At 44.9% G+C, this 15,690-nt stretch overlaps 1 protein-coding gene across 6 annotated transcripts; it reads left to right on the top strand.

Annotated features, from left to right (window-relative positions):
- The first annotated feature begins 14 nt into the window (after positions 1 to 14).
- LOC135259457 (uncharacterized) lies at positions 15 to 15,517 on the top strand. 6 transcript variants are annotated; one of them, XR_010331280.1, is made up of 15 exons: positions 15 to 187; positions 2,485 to 2,704; positions 2,893 to 2,990; positions 3,672 to 3,909; positions 4,950 to 5,138; positions 5,557 to 5,774; positions 6,013 to 6,205; positions 6,722 to 6,801; positions 8,001 to 8,097; positions 9,304 to 9,353; positions 10,105 to 10,159; positions 11,061 to 11,138; positions 13,252 to 13,380; positions 15,125 to 15,272; positions 15,331 to 15,517. XR_010331280.1 is itself a non-coding variant. In XM_064343884.1 (14 exons), the coding sequence occupies exons 2-14, from the start codon at positions 2,489 to 2,491 to the stop codon at positions 15,194 to 15,196; spliced, it is 1,713 nt and encodes a 570-aa protein (XP_064199954.1). In that variant the 5' UTR covers positions 15 to 187; positions 2,485 to 2,488; the 3' UTR covers positions 15,197 to 15,517. The 6 variants fall into 6 exon arrangements, 3 of the variants coding, with proteins under 3 accessions (XP_064199954.1, XP_064199952.1, XP_064199953.1); XM_064343884.1 differs by having other exon boundaries at positions 15,125 to 15,517; XM_064343882.1 differs by lacking the exons at positions 15,125 to 15,272; positions 15,331 to 15,517 and adding an exon at positions 14,007 to 14,148.
- Positions 15,518 to 15,690: the final 173 nt, after the last annotated feature.

The raw sequence follows: 15,690 nt of genomic DNA, 5'->3' as shown, positions 1-15,690 counted from the left end.
GCAGGCTGTTTGTAGAGGCCAGAGTGTATCCCGGGGCAACCGAACAGGACAAAGGGAGATAGTTGGGAGAGAGAGGAGCAAGCCAAACCTTTACTGACCAACAGAGAACAACTGTCTACAACCTTGTCTTGTAACTGAAAGTGTTTAGAGAGGAGAGAGTGAGGGGGCACAAACCACTGCTGACCAGGTGAGGGAAGGCACCTGCATTCTTGGGTCAAGTTCACGGTTGGAACATACCTGCTGCCACTTTCGTTTCAGGTAGTGTCTGTTAGTGTGTGACTCCTGCATGTACACAGTTCAGCTTGGTCTTTACCGGAAGCCTGAAGCCTGAATCCTTTGCCAGCTTAATTCAGGCTGAACCTTAAATGGAACCATGTGCTAAAAAGCGCAGGAAGGAGTCTGTTTGCTGTGGCCACGCGCTGTCCAATAAAGTAAATAACTGAGTCCGCCCTCGACCCTGCCGGTTTCTCCGTATTTCAGTACGTTTGTAGGGCACGGGCCTCGATGTGATCGATATGTTTGCGATGGCTCTTGCGCATGTTTTGTGAATTTTCCGCGAAGTGTACCGCCGCTGCTCGGATACACGGTGTAAAATATTAATGAGGCTTGTATGTCATGCCAGGCTGTGCTGTAAGCGATATTTAAATGGAGAGAGCAAGTACCTTTTGGATAACTGTGATTTTGGTTTAATCTCAGTAGACCTGTAGCTGCAACATTACCACAGATACTCTGGACTCCCCTGGTCTAAACTTTTCATAAAAGAGCCCGTGTTGGTTCAGGTCTTTTGTTTTAGCCCAGCACTAAGACACCTGATTCTACTTATCTAGGTATTGACTGAAGACCGTGATTAGATAAGTTGAATCAGGTGTCGTAGTGCTGGCCTAAAATGAAAACCTGCACCCACAACAGCCCTTGCTGGATAAGATTGAACGCCCCAGCTCTAAACTCACCAGAAGCTCAGCTCCTGTGTTAAACCTGCATTCCCTTTTTCTTAACTCCCCTGTTCTTAACAGTTTTCGGTGCTGTATTACAGAGCAGAATGCTTGTGTTTGCATATGTCCCCTTAATGATTTTTCAAAAGATGCAACTAATTGGAAGGTTTCCACTTCAACCGAAGGTAGATAGAAGTAGCAGTGTTATTAAGATCATTATATGTGATTGTGATTGTCTTCTTAACTGAACATTCTAATGCTGATGTGACAATCACAACAGGTAACTGAAAGCAATGGTGTTCTAGAACACTGGCTTAGAATTTTGAAAAAACATTCCACAAAACCTGATCTGTAGGGTCAATACAGAGCAGAGTATCTGGTGGGTCTACATAACCTGTGAGTTCTTGCAGTATTATTGCCGGTAAATCCCAATTAAGTATGTCAGTTAAATGCACCTTTTTCTGTGTAATGATCGCAGTCTGGGTTTGCAGAAGTGCACATTCCACATTCCACAGTTGTAGCCCTTTATCTAGAGGTCAGTCTGAGCTATGTGTGACTATAAAACATCTGATTTCAGGGTAAGGATCCACCCTGACAGGGAGGTGCACGTACTTCTGTCTACATCATCTGACATCAACACATTTTGACCAAATTTGTCTTCTTCATCTGGCGCAGTAAAGTCTGTTTGTTTTGGGAGAGAGTAAACACGGGGGGGTGGGTGGGGGGGGGGTTTGCCTCATCCCCATCCCCATCCCCATCCCCATCCCCATGCCCCATGTGCAGGCAGTGAGTCATTAGAGGAAGAAGCTAATCCAATATTTAGGAGCCCGAACCCAAATGTGCTCCAGCTGGCTTTCAGTAATGCTAGCATTTCCAAGCTGTGAGTCTGCCCTTACTCCATCACAGGAATTCCATCTCTTGTGATTGAAGAGCAAGATATGGGGCATATTCAAGTGCACCAAAACTGCAACGGTACATCCGTTAGCAGGGTGTTTGCAGGCATCACTCCTGACAGGGTGACTGTTAGCGACCTTTATGCTGTGGGCAGGTACACACCTTGATGCATTCCAATATGCTACACAGCCAACCTAGCGGAACCAATGTTCCTGACTCCCAGGATGCACCTTCAAAATGTCTCCCGAGGAGTGTTTCTGATCATAGCAATCCTCTCAGAATGAACTTCCTGTTCAGTAGGAGGAAGGTTCAAAATGACACACAAGTGTAATATGATGTTCTGCCCTTTGATTAGCACATAAGAAATCCCCTAATGGTTGGAGCTAGGGTAAGCTGTCAATAACTGATGTTTAGTTATTTGTCCTTGGCCAACCAAAATATTTTGCTCTCCAGCTGTGAAAGAGAATGATCGGTTAAAATCAGAGAGTCACTGATGGCATCCATCCATTTTTGGTTTCATGAACCCTTATTTTTCCAGTTGTTTTGATTACCCCCCCCCCCCCCCCCTTACTACTACTGTTAAAAACACCCTTTTGGGGGTGTGATTTGTTGTGATTTGTTTTTTGTTGATTGTTTTAATGCTCCTATGCTGTAACAGAGTGATGAGCTTGGCCTGGGACATGGGCTGTGGGATGTCTCGTCCTCTGGGCCTGGCTGGAGGGGGCACGGTTCAGGGTCTGCTGGACTCAGAGAGGAGACGTCGGGCCCTGGAGCTCAGCTTGGCCAAAGCCAACCGGGCCCTGCGGGACCAGAACCTTCGGATGATGCAGCCGCAGACTCCACACACCAGCCCAGAAGACTGGACCTCACAGCACCAGGTCGGAGTTAAAAATTGAGTAAAACAACAGACAACAAGCGCCCCCCTTGTATTATTATCCTGGCAACCCCCTCCCCCTCCACATCATCATAGCTTCATCAGCTGATTCTTCCTCTGTAGCCCATTTCTCAGGGAAACAGATTGAACGAATCGCTGCTAATGCACAGGTTATTTCGGTCTCCTCTACAGATGTGGGCCCTGAAAATCAGAGAGTTCAAAGGCACCAAGAGCAATGGTTTTTCATCAGGCGTCTGTAATGCCGTACTGTACGGCGACCTGTGTGAAAGGTGAGGAAAATGTTCATTCTCCAGGGATAGAAATCCGAGCGGTCTGCACTGTTGTGTGCATTGGCCTTGACCTCATTAGGAAGTCGACTAGTGGGGGAGGGGAGGAGGGAGGGGGAGCTGAGACTTCCTGTTTGGTAATGCTTTGCACATGACAGAGTCCCATTTTACTGCCAGTGAAAAACCAACAAAAAGCAGCAGTGTAACAGTACAGGATGTTCTCGACTGCTAATTTGAGTTCTGTTCATACTCATATTCTGTTTGTTATAGTGATAACGGTTATGATAATTAGTATTGCTATCAATATTACTAGTTAACTGCCAGTGCTTTCACTGTACATGTTAAAAATGAAGCACTGAAAAATCTGGCTAATTGATTAAAAGATGTTCTTTGATTGGTTTATCTTAATAGTCTCTACAGCAGGCAGTTACCCAATTATGCATTTATGAGCTTATACAATAACAGCGGATGGAAACTGGATTTGTGACGAGCCATGTGTCAAATGTGTTAAACCTCAGGTTCAACCCACTAGAGCAAAGATCTACAATAGACCCTGAACCGCTACACCTAGTCTGGAGACTAGGAGGAATGGGTGTTCCAGTTCTAGTGCAGTTATGAGGACCAGTGGATTACACTGTTAATGCAATGCAAGTGACCTGCTGGGTCTGTAAAATACCATTTCAGAATTGGGAGACTGCGGTCAGAGCTGGATGTCCTCAGTCAAAAAGTAGACCAGGTGTGCCAAACCGCTGGTGGGTGCCGACACTGGGGCGTACATTGGCCTGCCCCAGACCGTCTGCTTCCTGTCCCGGAAGGGCAACTTCCTGTTCCGGACTGGACACTTCCTGTAGGCCACCCTGGACCTAAGCTTCCCGCTGCTTCCCACATCGCTCTGGCCATGGATCGCAGCCAGCTTCAGAGAGTACACACCATCCTCCCTTTGTTTTGCATTTTAATTTGCATCCATCCATTCGTTAAGCTGTATCCACAGATGGACACAGTGTGGTTTTTGCATGAGTATTTGCATGTGATATTTTCCACCTCTAAACCACAGGTGCTGATACTTATTGATGTTATCCGAAGCTGCTAACAGAAAGTATGTACTACAAAACAAAAGGAAGTTTCTAGAGTTTAGTGTTGTGTGAGATACTCACATTACCATTTTTTCACAACTTACAACCTAAACGTTTACCTAAATGTGAGGTGGATGGACCTGGGTAAAATAATTATGGCAGGTACTATCACTACCAGTAAAATACCTGCTGAAAATTTCTCAAAGAAGCATCTGCTTTCACAATTCAGAACAAAATTATTTTTCTTAATCATATTTCACATTTTTGGTTTGTAAAGTGTTAACCCTCAAAATTCTCAGAGTGTTTTAAAAATTTTGTCATCATCTAAAGACTGAAAATACTTTATTGTAAACATGTATTAGGCCCAAGCCTAGGCTCCAGACATTTCACTGACCTGGAGAACAACCAGTGGCTGAGACACTGGAAACTACAGCAGGGTTTGGCTGTTGTAGAGCAGAATAATCTATTTTTCAGGGGAGCTCTGGCTAACGGTTTGTTACACACAGGAAGAAAAAAAAAAACACTATGCAATTAAACAGCAACCATAAATCAAAAGAGACTTAGTGAATTACTGATCAACAGTATCTTATCTATCACCGAATGATAGACTTTTATGGTTTCTAGCGTGATGGCAACATGAAGAACCAGGTATCTGTCCTTAACGTTTGTTAATTTTAGAAACTTATTGTGTATAGCTTTAAAATGTTTTTTTATTAATCTACGTAATTATATCAGTTATGGGCTTTTACCTGAAGTTTTCCCTGAGAATAATAAAGCTATTCTATCCTAACAAACTGACAAAGGATGACGTATTGAAGCTGAACTTCAATAAAAACTCTGAGAACGAGGGGTAACGTGCTCATGCTGGGTATCTCGTTTGCGTCTGCAGGAGAGAGGTGGCCTCGAGCGTCTGGTCCAGGATGCGTGGGCCCGTCTGGGGGTGCTGGAGAGGGACAGGGAGGTTCTGGAGTCCCAGGTGACGGGGCTCCACTCCGAGCTGTTCCAGACGCGCTCGCGGGAGCAGGAGCTCCAGAGGAACGGCATTTCGGCCCGGGCGGAGCTCACGGGCAGCCGGCAGGTAGGCCCTCACCTGCGGGAGAACCCACAAGGCGGGTTCCTTTAATGTTCTGGGAATATTCTCCATCAACCCTGGCTCCTCGCCTCCTCCCCAGCTCTCCTTAACCAGCAAACCATTCAGAGATTCTGGGTCCTTTATGCAACTTTAATAAATGGTGGAGTTGATTAGCGATAGGCTCTGTATTCAAAAAAGTACAAACTGAGCCTAACCAGGTGGGAGTTATCTGATGTAAATCATACAGTAAACTGGTTATGATTTGTCTGTCTTAATTAGTCACAGCTTTGTCAGAAACTATTTGTTTGTTTGTTGTGCCAACATAGGACCTACTCTCCATATACTGACCTTATCAAAAAAAAAAAAGCTAAAGCTAACCACTCTCCCATTACTAACTCCTCCCTCTTTGCCCCGCCCACCCCAGCTGAATGACAGCTTGCTGCAGGAGACGGTGGTGCTAAGGCAGAGGCTGGCGTCCTCCGAGGCGCGGGTGGCGCTGATGGAGAGCGAGAGGCGTGTCCTGGCTGCCCGGCTTGTTGCCCTGGAGACAGAGCGGGAGCAGCTGCTTTCCCAGAAGGCCCTGTTGGTGCGGAGGCTGTGGCGAGATCCCAGGGCCAGGCATGGCCCACCAGGAGTGCCTGGGTAATATTTTATCTCCCAGGGAGATGGAGCTGAGCGGGGTGGACTTTTCCTGGCACTGGTTAACCAGCAGCCCAACAGTTCTGTTTGGTGGGTTTTAATGGGTTCCATCCCTCTCCCCAACGTCTACCCCGCGGGAGCCAAGAACACAGTGAAAGCAGAATTATAAGTGTTTTATTACGACAGGCAGGGGGAGGGATGGTTTTGGAAGGCTTACCCAGGACATCTGTTTGGGCTTTAGGGGAGACCTGGAAACTGGTGTGGAAGGTAGTGGCAGAGAGGAGATGGTGGAGGTGGTGGAGGAGGAGAAGGGATGGGAGGTGACGAAGACCCGGGTAGTGAGTCCACAGCGCCCAGGCAACCAGGAAATCCCAGAATCCCTTTCACCTGTCCCAGCACGGCCACTTTCCTCAAAAGCGGAAACTGGAAATCAGGTGACTTTCATTCCGGCCTTGGCTTGTTGCCATGGAAATGCAAAGCTTCTTTGCAGAATCGTGGTAAAGGTCCCTGGACCAAAATATGAGAGCTTTAGATTCCTTCCCTGTGCACTGTCAATCACCCCAAACAAATGACCTAATGTCAGGTGGAAACAGAACAAGCTACAGCTAATGCTTCATTAGTTGTAGAAACTGATGTCTAATGATTAATAAGCCATTTTCAATGAGTGGTAGTGCCTGAACAGCAAATAAAACAATTAGTTTAGTAATTAGTAGATTAGTAACACTGAGAATATTAATAGACTAAGAATATTTTATTAATGATTTATTCATAACCCTACAATTTAATAATGTGCTGTTTATAGTTAATTTTCAAACCATTGGTTGAGAATGTAAATAAAGAGTAAGAGTGTTTTAATTATTAACTAACAAAAAATCATTTAATGTTAATAACAGTAGTAAAAGTGAATACTGTTTTGTTAATGGTTAATAGGATTTTTAAAATTATGTCAGACAGAGGATGTGTTGCAGCTCTCTGAAGACCCAGAGAAAGGTCTGGAGGACACAGACTTTCAGCCGCTCAAACTCCAAGTGTATGTATCATATCTCACACATGCCCCCCAGAGATTAACAATAAACATACATATATTAACATGTATTATATAAACAGTATAACAGATGACAGAGGCTGTTGGGAGACTCCTGTTAACACTATTCTAGTGCATAGATGAGCCTCAAAGCCTGGTATTGCTTCCGGAACATTCTGGTGCCAACTCTGTCTGGCAGCCACATAGGATGATTTGGATGGAGCGATTGAAAAAATCTAACTTAATGGAAGACAAGACCAGGACTGTGATTTTTCTACAGCCTGGTGTATATATGCAGGTTTTTTCTGACCAATTACTCTAACTCAATTTTCTAATAGGCTGTAAACCCTAACACTAGTTCTCTTGTACATTAGACTACTGTGAAACATCTGATATAGGGATTTTCAACTGTAATTTGTGAGCTTATCAGTAAATGGAGCTGAAGCATCAGATTGTGCAAATGACTGAGCTGCTTAAATCATCCAGAGCAGAAGTTTGTAGCAAAATCCAAAAACAGACACGGTCGTCCAAGGAATGCGGTTCTCTACTGCTGGTCCTGAGAGTGTTCAGACCGTGTGTTAAAACTGTGTTCTGGGTTCAAACACTCCAAAGGCCTGGATCTCTGCTACATGCATATTTCTTAGAACGTCATGTCAGATGTGATTCACACAAATTAACGTGACATTCTTTAAGAGAGGTAGGCATATACTGTGTGTGTTATCCAAAGTGTAAAGTATAATGCAGTTACATTTGGATACAGAGAAAAGTTTCCGCGCAGCGCGAAAGCTGGCATGCATGCCTTTCTGTGCGGTGTGACAGCTACTATACATGCCCTGCTGAAGTGCAGATCAATTTTTTAATCTGTCTGTGAACATGTGCTCTGCCAGTTGAGGGATGGGATAAAGCAAAGCTTTCTGTATAGCAGACAGTAAGGTGTTATTTCAGTTCTTTGGATAGATTGAAAAGCCAGTGAAGATGGAAATGTTGTGACAAAGCATTGACTACTCCCTTAAGTTTGAGTCAAACGAAGGGAGAGAGCTTCTGAAGTACCATTTGGTGAATTCCTCCATTTTTCCCTTTCCCTAAAGTCTGTGGCAGTCATTTACGTCTCAGTTAAGACCAGGGCGCAGATGCTGATCCCCTTCACAAAATATTTTCTTTGGCACGGCTGCTCACGGCTGACCGTCATGCTTTTTATTGCCCAGGTCCCCGGAGGTACATGAACGCGAGTCCATAGAATATGCTGACTGGGGAGAAGTGGGCGGAGCACCGAGGAACCAGAAAGACTTTCTTTCAGAAATGGTAAGTGGGATTGAGGGGAGGGGGGGTGGTCACTGAAGATTTGTTATGAGAATGGAGCATTCACATGAAATACCCATTCTGTCATATTCATATGTGTGTGTGTGTGGGGGGAGGGGTAAGGGTAGTTGTTTCAGAAGAAAAAAACCATAAGCCTTCTCATGTCATTCAGACAAATGTTCTGTAAACTTGCCCCTCTGTTGATTTTCATTCTCTGGTTGTGTAACACTCCAGTTATGCAACGCGGTCTGTGGCGCTTCGACGTCCTCGATTGAGCAACTTCTCTTCGCGTGCCGGCGAAATTCGAGCGGTACGCCTTGAGAAGTCTGACTCCTCCTGGTGCCTGGCTGTAATCGCTCTGAGAGAGTCGCAAAGTAAATAAAGGGGAAGAATGCGTCCCCGAGCCGTCGCCTCCGACCCGTTTGGGCAATATTTCTCCAGCTCCGACAGCGGCTCTTTATCACAGCCTCACACGGCGCCCTCAGCACTTAGCATTTACACTCTGGGAGCCCAGAGAAGAGGCTCTGCTTTCTTTCTTTCTTTTCATCCCTCTCTTGCCCTTCTCCATTCTTTTTACTCTTCCTCCCTCTCTCTTCATTCTCCATCCCTCTTTCTTTCTGTCTCTCCCTCCTTCCCTTTTTTTTCTCTCTCCCATATCTCTCACTCACTCACTCACTCACTCACTCTTTCTCTCCCTCTCAACCCTCTCCCACTTTCTCTCTTCCCTCCCCCTCTCTTCCCTCCTCTCTCCCTGCCCCGATCACTCTTCCTTCTACTTCCATTGCTATTTGTCCTTTCCTCTCTTTCTGTCCCTCCTTCCCTGAAAATGGTCTTGACGATAAACAACTTTAACAAAATTAAAACCACCCAATGTCAAAATGAACTCAAGGACCCCTACCCCCACCCCTCTGTCTCCCTCGTTCTTCTCCTCTCTCTCACTTTTTTAGTAGATGCCCTGGCAGCCAGACAAACAGCCGCTTGATCTAAGGGCAAAGGAAATCGGACGTAATTACGAAAAAGCGTGCAAACATCCTCTCCATTATGTCTCTATGGTAGTAATGGAAGGCAGGCTGCCTGGGTGGTGGTGGGGGCATGTTTATAGCCTGTTTTGATCATGCATGAGCAGAGAACAAGCCAGTATACTGCAGGCTGGCAGTGGAGCTGGCCCGGAGTGAGCATTGTGAGTTTTTTTTTCCCTTTCTCTATCAGGAACACATGCGGACGGGTGAAGCCATCGGGCCTGCTACGCATGTCTCAGGGTGAGTCTCGACACAAACCAACCGGCCGCGTGGAGGGAGCTGGGGGGAGGCGGCTTTCCATGTGAGAGAAATACTCCCCTTCTCCTCAACTCCCCTGTTGAACGTGGGAGTACCTCCCCAGAAACGCTCTGCATGGCTCTCACCTTGTCATGAACCGCAGACCTGGTCCTGGAGGGCTGCAGGGTCTACTGCTTTTCATTGTTATCCAGTATTACTGGAATTATTGCATCTAATTACCTGTTTAAATCGCCTCACCTGGTTTTGGAGATCTGGTTCCTTTCTGGCTGCTGATTTGAAGGTGAAAACAAACAAAAAAAACAGCAAATCATGCAGACAAGGAACTGGCAGCCACTTGCCCAGAGTATTGGCATGTTTTATAGGGATCGCGCTGCAAGGCAGGATGACTTTGCTAAGAGCATGCCAGCAGAACATTCTGTCCCTTTAACAGACCTGGCTGTTTAGTCATGTGGTGATGTCACAGCGTTGTTGAGTGCAAGTTGCCATGTCTGGCATGCAGAGCTCATTTCCTCTTCATCCCCACACACCCCCCCAAACCACAATATGCTACACCCATATCCGGGGCAATGCCCTTTTACGGTGCTCTCATTTGATAATATTATCCTTTCATGAGGTAAGACAGTAACTAATGCAGCTTGGATGCTATTAATTAGGTTTACAACCGCATTGCTGCTATTTACAACCGCACCACATGACCACCCCATGTGATCACAGCTGATTGTATCTCTTTCAGGACATCCCGAGAAGACCACGATGTTCCACAGGGGCGGAGCAGCTGGCTCCACGGGGTAAAGGAGTTATGGGAGAGAAGTAGGAGAGAGGAATCAGAGGGGATGGGGTGGGAGGGCACAGCGCCCCCTTGTCTTTGTGTCTGAGTGCCGTCGGCCCAAACCTTTGCTGCTGCTAAAGCTGCTTTTACTTACGAGGCTGGCCCCAGTTAACCACATGCAAGCGTACATGTACAGGCGAGCACATGTGCACAGCCACGCACACACGAGCGCGCACACACACATACACGTACGCACGCGCGCGCGCATGTACGCACGTGAACACGCACACACACACACACACCCGACTCTTTTTAAATTATTTATCTGGCTTATTCCTCCTCAAAGGAGATGGAAACTTGCACAGAATAAAATCATTGCACTTTTTTGTGGATCTTAATCAGTCACATGTGTACAGAGCTCATGAGTGATTCAGTTCCTGTTGGGATGGAAAAAATTTCAGATGCATGTATTTCAAAAATCTATTTGCATGTATGTATTTAATATGTAGTGTGGGGTGGTTGCTTACTTTGTGTGCTTGCTTTCTGCCAACTGCAAAGTAACCTAGGCCTCTACTTTTAATTGTAGTTTATTGAAACATTTTTGGGAGGAATTTCGTAGCAAAATGTGTGTTTTCGGTGATCCCTGTGACTAGCTCTGTCGCCTCTTCCAGTGATTAGTCATATTCTACCCCCGCATTCCTGTGTCACGCTATTTTGATATGAATGAACCAGGTCTTTGTGTTTACATTCCATTCATGAAATGGGACATTTGTTTGATGTCTTTAAGTTCATATTCCATTTGAATTTGTATATGTTCCTTTCTTTGTACGTGTGTGTTTGAAAATATCTCATAGAGGAGGGCGTGTCTCACACTGTCCTGGTGTCTGTCCACTGACCTCCCTGTTTCCATGTCTTTACAGGGTGAGGAGGAGACGGCAGCTTCCAAAAAGTGCAATCAGTGGGATCTATGGAAAGATGACCCGCTCTCAGCCAATCAGGTGAGCCTACTGTCACCCCAACGTTCTCCCCACAGGCCTCTGCAAACTTCCAACCAATCGGCAAGTCCACAGCCATCATGTGATTTGAAAGGTTAGTTCTGCCTCTCCGCCCCCAGCAATCTGCAGACAGACATCATCAATCTCTTTGCCAATCACAAAGCTTTCCACCATGTCCACCAAACTGGACCAGTATGGTGGAAACCTGCAGGTTCCAGACAGTGGGCTGACAGATTCGCCGGTGGAACTGGTGTCCTGGAGAACCATTCATTTAAAACCTGGTCCAATGTTCCCTGAAAATAATGAGTAATTTCCTTCTCTGAAAAGATTTAAAAACATGTTGTGGCTATATCTTGGCCTTTATTGACGCATGTCAGTGCATTGGCACATTTTTTTTTCACATATATTTTCCAGTTAGAAAACGACATACACTCAGGATTTCCACATGCTTGCATTGTGTGCTCATTCTTTTCTGGTGTGCATGGGATTATCCAATCAGGACTTTTGTCCTAGATTTTGGATTTTGGAAAAAATCAACATTCCGCAAAGTAGCATTCCAAGATTTCAGTTTTTTTTTTCTCGGTTGAAAAGTTGAAAAGTTATTACAAATGACGTGTAAAGAAACTGAGGCATATTGAACTTATGCCTGGTACTTTCCTTGCCTTCTCACTAACAATACCCAGATAATGTTCCCCCCACAGACTATCTGTTTCTCCTTCATTGACACCCATTCTTCTAGGATGTGTGTTTAAAGGCTTTCCAAAGGTGAATGGCACCAGAAGAACAGCAGAGAAATTTATCCGACAGTTACGGAACTCGCTGTGAACAAATATCTTCACTGGAAGGGGCGTTCCCTCTCTGAAATATCGGGAAGGGAAGGGGGGGCGGACTGTTGGGGAGGGTATCATTTCAGTTCATGTTGAGTTCAGCAAGAAGTACAAAAGATGATAACTTGCACTTTGATAACCCCACCCTGCCACCCCCAGCCCCCTCCATAGGATTAAAACTGCTTTGTTTGTGGACATAGCGGACACAAGAAACGGTTAGCACGCCAGTCAAGTCTGCGCACAGGAGGTTAAATTTGGACTAGGTTTTGACCCTCTGGGATACGCAGAAGGTCAAAAGGGCCTGAAACCCTGTTCGATTTACCTCTGTGCGCAAATAAATCCATAACCCACTTGGGAACACTGAGAGTGCAGTGTGTGGACTCACGCCCCCCTCCCCCCTTTGTTCCGCACCTACAACTTGAGGAACATAAGAGTGATTATTTATTGTTGTGCGCTGAAGGCATTCTGTGTTTCCTCCATGTGTAATGGCCACCTTTAGGAGTGAGGCATTCCAGGATATGTCATGCCGTAGTGTTGTTTGCCTTGTAGCCATAAACTAAAAATGGCTCCTTGTCTCGCCCGCGGTCATAAAAATGCTGCCGTTATCAACACCCTGCAGTAAAAAAGGAAGGAATGCGCAGGTAAGGTGACCTGCCGCTCTCACACCCCTTTTGAGCCTTGAGAAACTTTCCTTTTCACTGCATTAATCTAAGTGTTTGATTACGCTTCTGGAACAATGGCTCGCAAGTATAAAAACTGGAAGGACTGGCTTTACAAGAGTTAATAGCTAAAAGGCTGCTGCAGAGAGAGCTGGGGGCTGGCTATGCTGTTATACAGCTAGAGCTCTTAAAGAAACAAATCTGAACTGGAGTCCAGAAGTCCCCTGAGAGTCCCCAGTCCTCACAATGTAAAAAAGGAAAATGTTTGTATTTCCATATTTCATAAATGACATTTTGCTTTAAAATAAATCACACTTAAAAAAATATATATGTATAGATATTTGCTAGTATTATAGTCATTATAATTTAGCACATATTCATCTTATGCTAAATGCGTGTGTGATATGGATCCATGACAGTATATCCATCTTCATACATGCATCTATATTTTACTGTGTTAAATACCACTGGCCACTGCATTGCAGCCTGTTGGTGGCAACTGCGTAGAAGTGAAGTATTAACTTTTTTCTAGGATGGAGGTTGCCAGTCACAAGGGTGGTCAAGGAAGGGGCCTCGTGAGCCTTGGGAACCCCTGTTGTAAGCTTAGTGACCTTTGACATTCTTCCTCAGATCACTGCACTGGTCATTGAATTGCAGCAATTGAGGCGAGCCAGTGAGGCATCATGGGAGGTCTCTGACCTCGCCCATCCCGGTGACCCGCAGGCCAGGGATTGGCTGGAGAGAGTCGGGCTGCTGAAGGTGAGATTTGATGAAGTACAATGAAGTAATCACATTTCTTATGGTTGCAGGAATTTTAGGCAAACACTGGTAGGCAGGTTGTGCCAATATTTGTGCAAGGAAAAATAAGACAAAAAAAACCTTTCTGATTGGTGCAGAAGTGCTAGGTAAATATTTGTAAATATTTTCGTAGCACTGGGTTTAAGTGCAGGAATCACACTTTTTGCTTGTACAAATCTGGCCCAGAAGTTCAGTAGTACCGCCCGTTTTCTTTCTTCCCCTCAAATCTGGACCCGATTTACACCAGGGTCACAAAATCTCTGGTCAGTCAATACTTGAATGTGTCTAATATCCATGGTTTCTTTTGTGTAATTTATGACTGCTTTGTTTTATTATTTGTTATATTGCTGTTTAAAGTGGGTGTGCTTTTTTCTGTTCTACTTTAATTTTCTTGGTGTAATGAGGGACAGATGTTGGGAATTAACCTTTGGCTATAAACACACCATGCAGTGCATCTTAAACAGTTTTTAACATTGTAAAAATGTTTTTTGCCGTGCACCTAACGAATAAACAAACAAATAATATTAATAATTAATTATGAGATGGGAAAGGCAATCAGTGAAAGCAGTGTGTTATTTTCCCTGTAGGAGTGTGTGAGACAGATGAAGCAGTGTGTAATGTTCCCTGTAAGAGTGTGTGAGATAGATGAAGCAGTTTGTAATGTTCCCTGTAGGAGTGTGTGAGACGGATGAAGCAGTATATAATGTTCCCTGTAGGAGTGTGTGAGACAGATGAAGCAGTGTGTAATGTTCCCTGTAGGAGTGTGTTGGACAGATGAAGCAGTGTGTAATGTTCCCTGTAGAAGTGTGTGAGACAGATGAAGCAGTGTTTAATGTTCCCTGTAGGAGTGTGTGAGATAGATGAAGCTGTTTGTAATGTTCTCTGTAGGAGTGTGTGAGACAGATGAAGCAGTGTGTAATGTTCCCTGTAGGAGTGTGTGAGATAGATGAAGCAGTTTGTAATGTTCCCTGTAAGAGTGTGTGAGATAGATGAAGCAGTGTGTAATGTTCCCTGTAGGAGTGTGTGAGACAGATGAAGCAGTTTGTAATGTTCCCTGTAAGAGTGTGTGAGATAGATGAAGCAGTGTGTAATGTTCCCTGTAGGAGTGTGTGAGACAGATGAAGCAGTGTGTAATGTTCCCTGTAGGAGTGTGTGAGACAGATGAAGCAGTGTGTAATGTTCCCTGTAGGAGTGTGTGAGACAGATGAAGCAGTGTGTAATGTTCTCTGTAGGAGTGTGTGAGACAGATGAAGCAGTGTGTAATGTTCCCTGTAGGAGTGTGTGAGACAGATGAAGCAGTGTGTAATGTTCCCTGTAGGAGTGTGTGAGACAGATGAAGCAGTGTGTAATGTTCCCTGTAGGAGTGTGTGAGACAGATGAAGCAGTGTGTAATGTTCCCTGTAGGAGTGTGTGAGACAGATGAAGCAGTGTGTAATGTTCCCTGTAGGAGTGTGTGAGACAGATGAAGCAGTGTGTAATGTTCCCTGTAGGAGTGTGTGAGACAGATGAAGCAGTGTGTAATGTTCCCTGTAGGAGTGTGTGAGACAGATGAAGCAGTGTGTAATGTTCCCTGTAGGAGTGTGTGAGACAGATGAAGCAGTGTGTAATGTTCCCTGTAGGAGTGTGTGAGACAGATGAAGCAGTGTGTAATGTTCCCTGTAGGAGTGTGTGAGATAGATGAAGCAGTTTGTAATGTTCCCTGTAGGAGTGTGTGAGACAGATGGAAAGGAACGAGGAGAGGCTGGGGACCTTGTTCCAAGACCACAGGGAGGTGTGACATAAAGAGGCCCCACCTCCACTGGCCACCATGAGAGAGCAGCACCACCAAAAATACACACAAATGGCTATGTGAGGTCCCATCTTCATCATCATCACGGTCAAAGCAGCCACCGCATGTAGGCCAGGATCCAGTCAACATTTGTTCTTAAATCTGACTCACAACTATATTCAGCTAAAGCAGTTTGTATCACTGAGTAAACCATGTGATGTTACTGTTCTTTTCATTTTTGAGTTTTTGTCTGTTTGAATGTTTACAGAATGTTTGTATAATTATGAATTAAATGTGAACAAGACTCCATATACTCAAAAATATGAATAATCATTTCCTGAGCAAGAAAGAAAGATAATTCATTTATAAACACAAGGATTAGCACTTTCCCCATGTGTGCAGTTCAAAATGAACCGACCAAAGGGAACAATTGATGGCACTTATTTCTATGTGAACATGTGACAGGGGTGTACCCCAGCAAATGCACAACTAAATGAACTTAA

Source organism: Anguilla rostrata, chromosome 7, assembly GCF_018555375.3.
Source record: "Anguilla rostrata isolate EN2019 chromosome 7, ASM1855537v3, whole genome shotgun sequence".
In the NCBI taxonomy this organism is placed as follows: domain Eukaryota; kingdom Metazoa; phylum Chordata; class Actinopteri; order Anguilliformes; family Anguillidae; genus Anguilla; species Anguilla rostrata.
This window is presented reverse-complemented; position numbering and strand designations above follow the sequence as displayed.

Excerpts from the sequence above, each read along its gene's own strand:
- LOC135259457 (XM_064343882.1), top strand. The coding sequence starts at position 2,489 with ATGAGCTTGGCCTGGGACATGGGCTGTGGGATGTCTCGTCCTCTGGGC. Across the intron at positions 2,705-2,892 it reads ACTGGACCTCACAGCACCAG|ATGTGGGCCCTGAAAATCAG; the intron begins GTCGGAGTTAAA and ends TCTCCTCTACAG. Across the intron at positions 6,206-6,721 it reads AAGCGGAAACTGGAAATCAG|ACAGAGGATGTGTTGCAGCT; the intron begins GTGACTTTCATT and ends AAATTATGTCAG.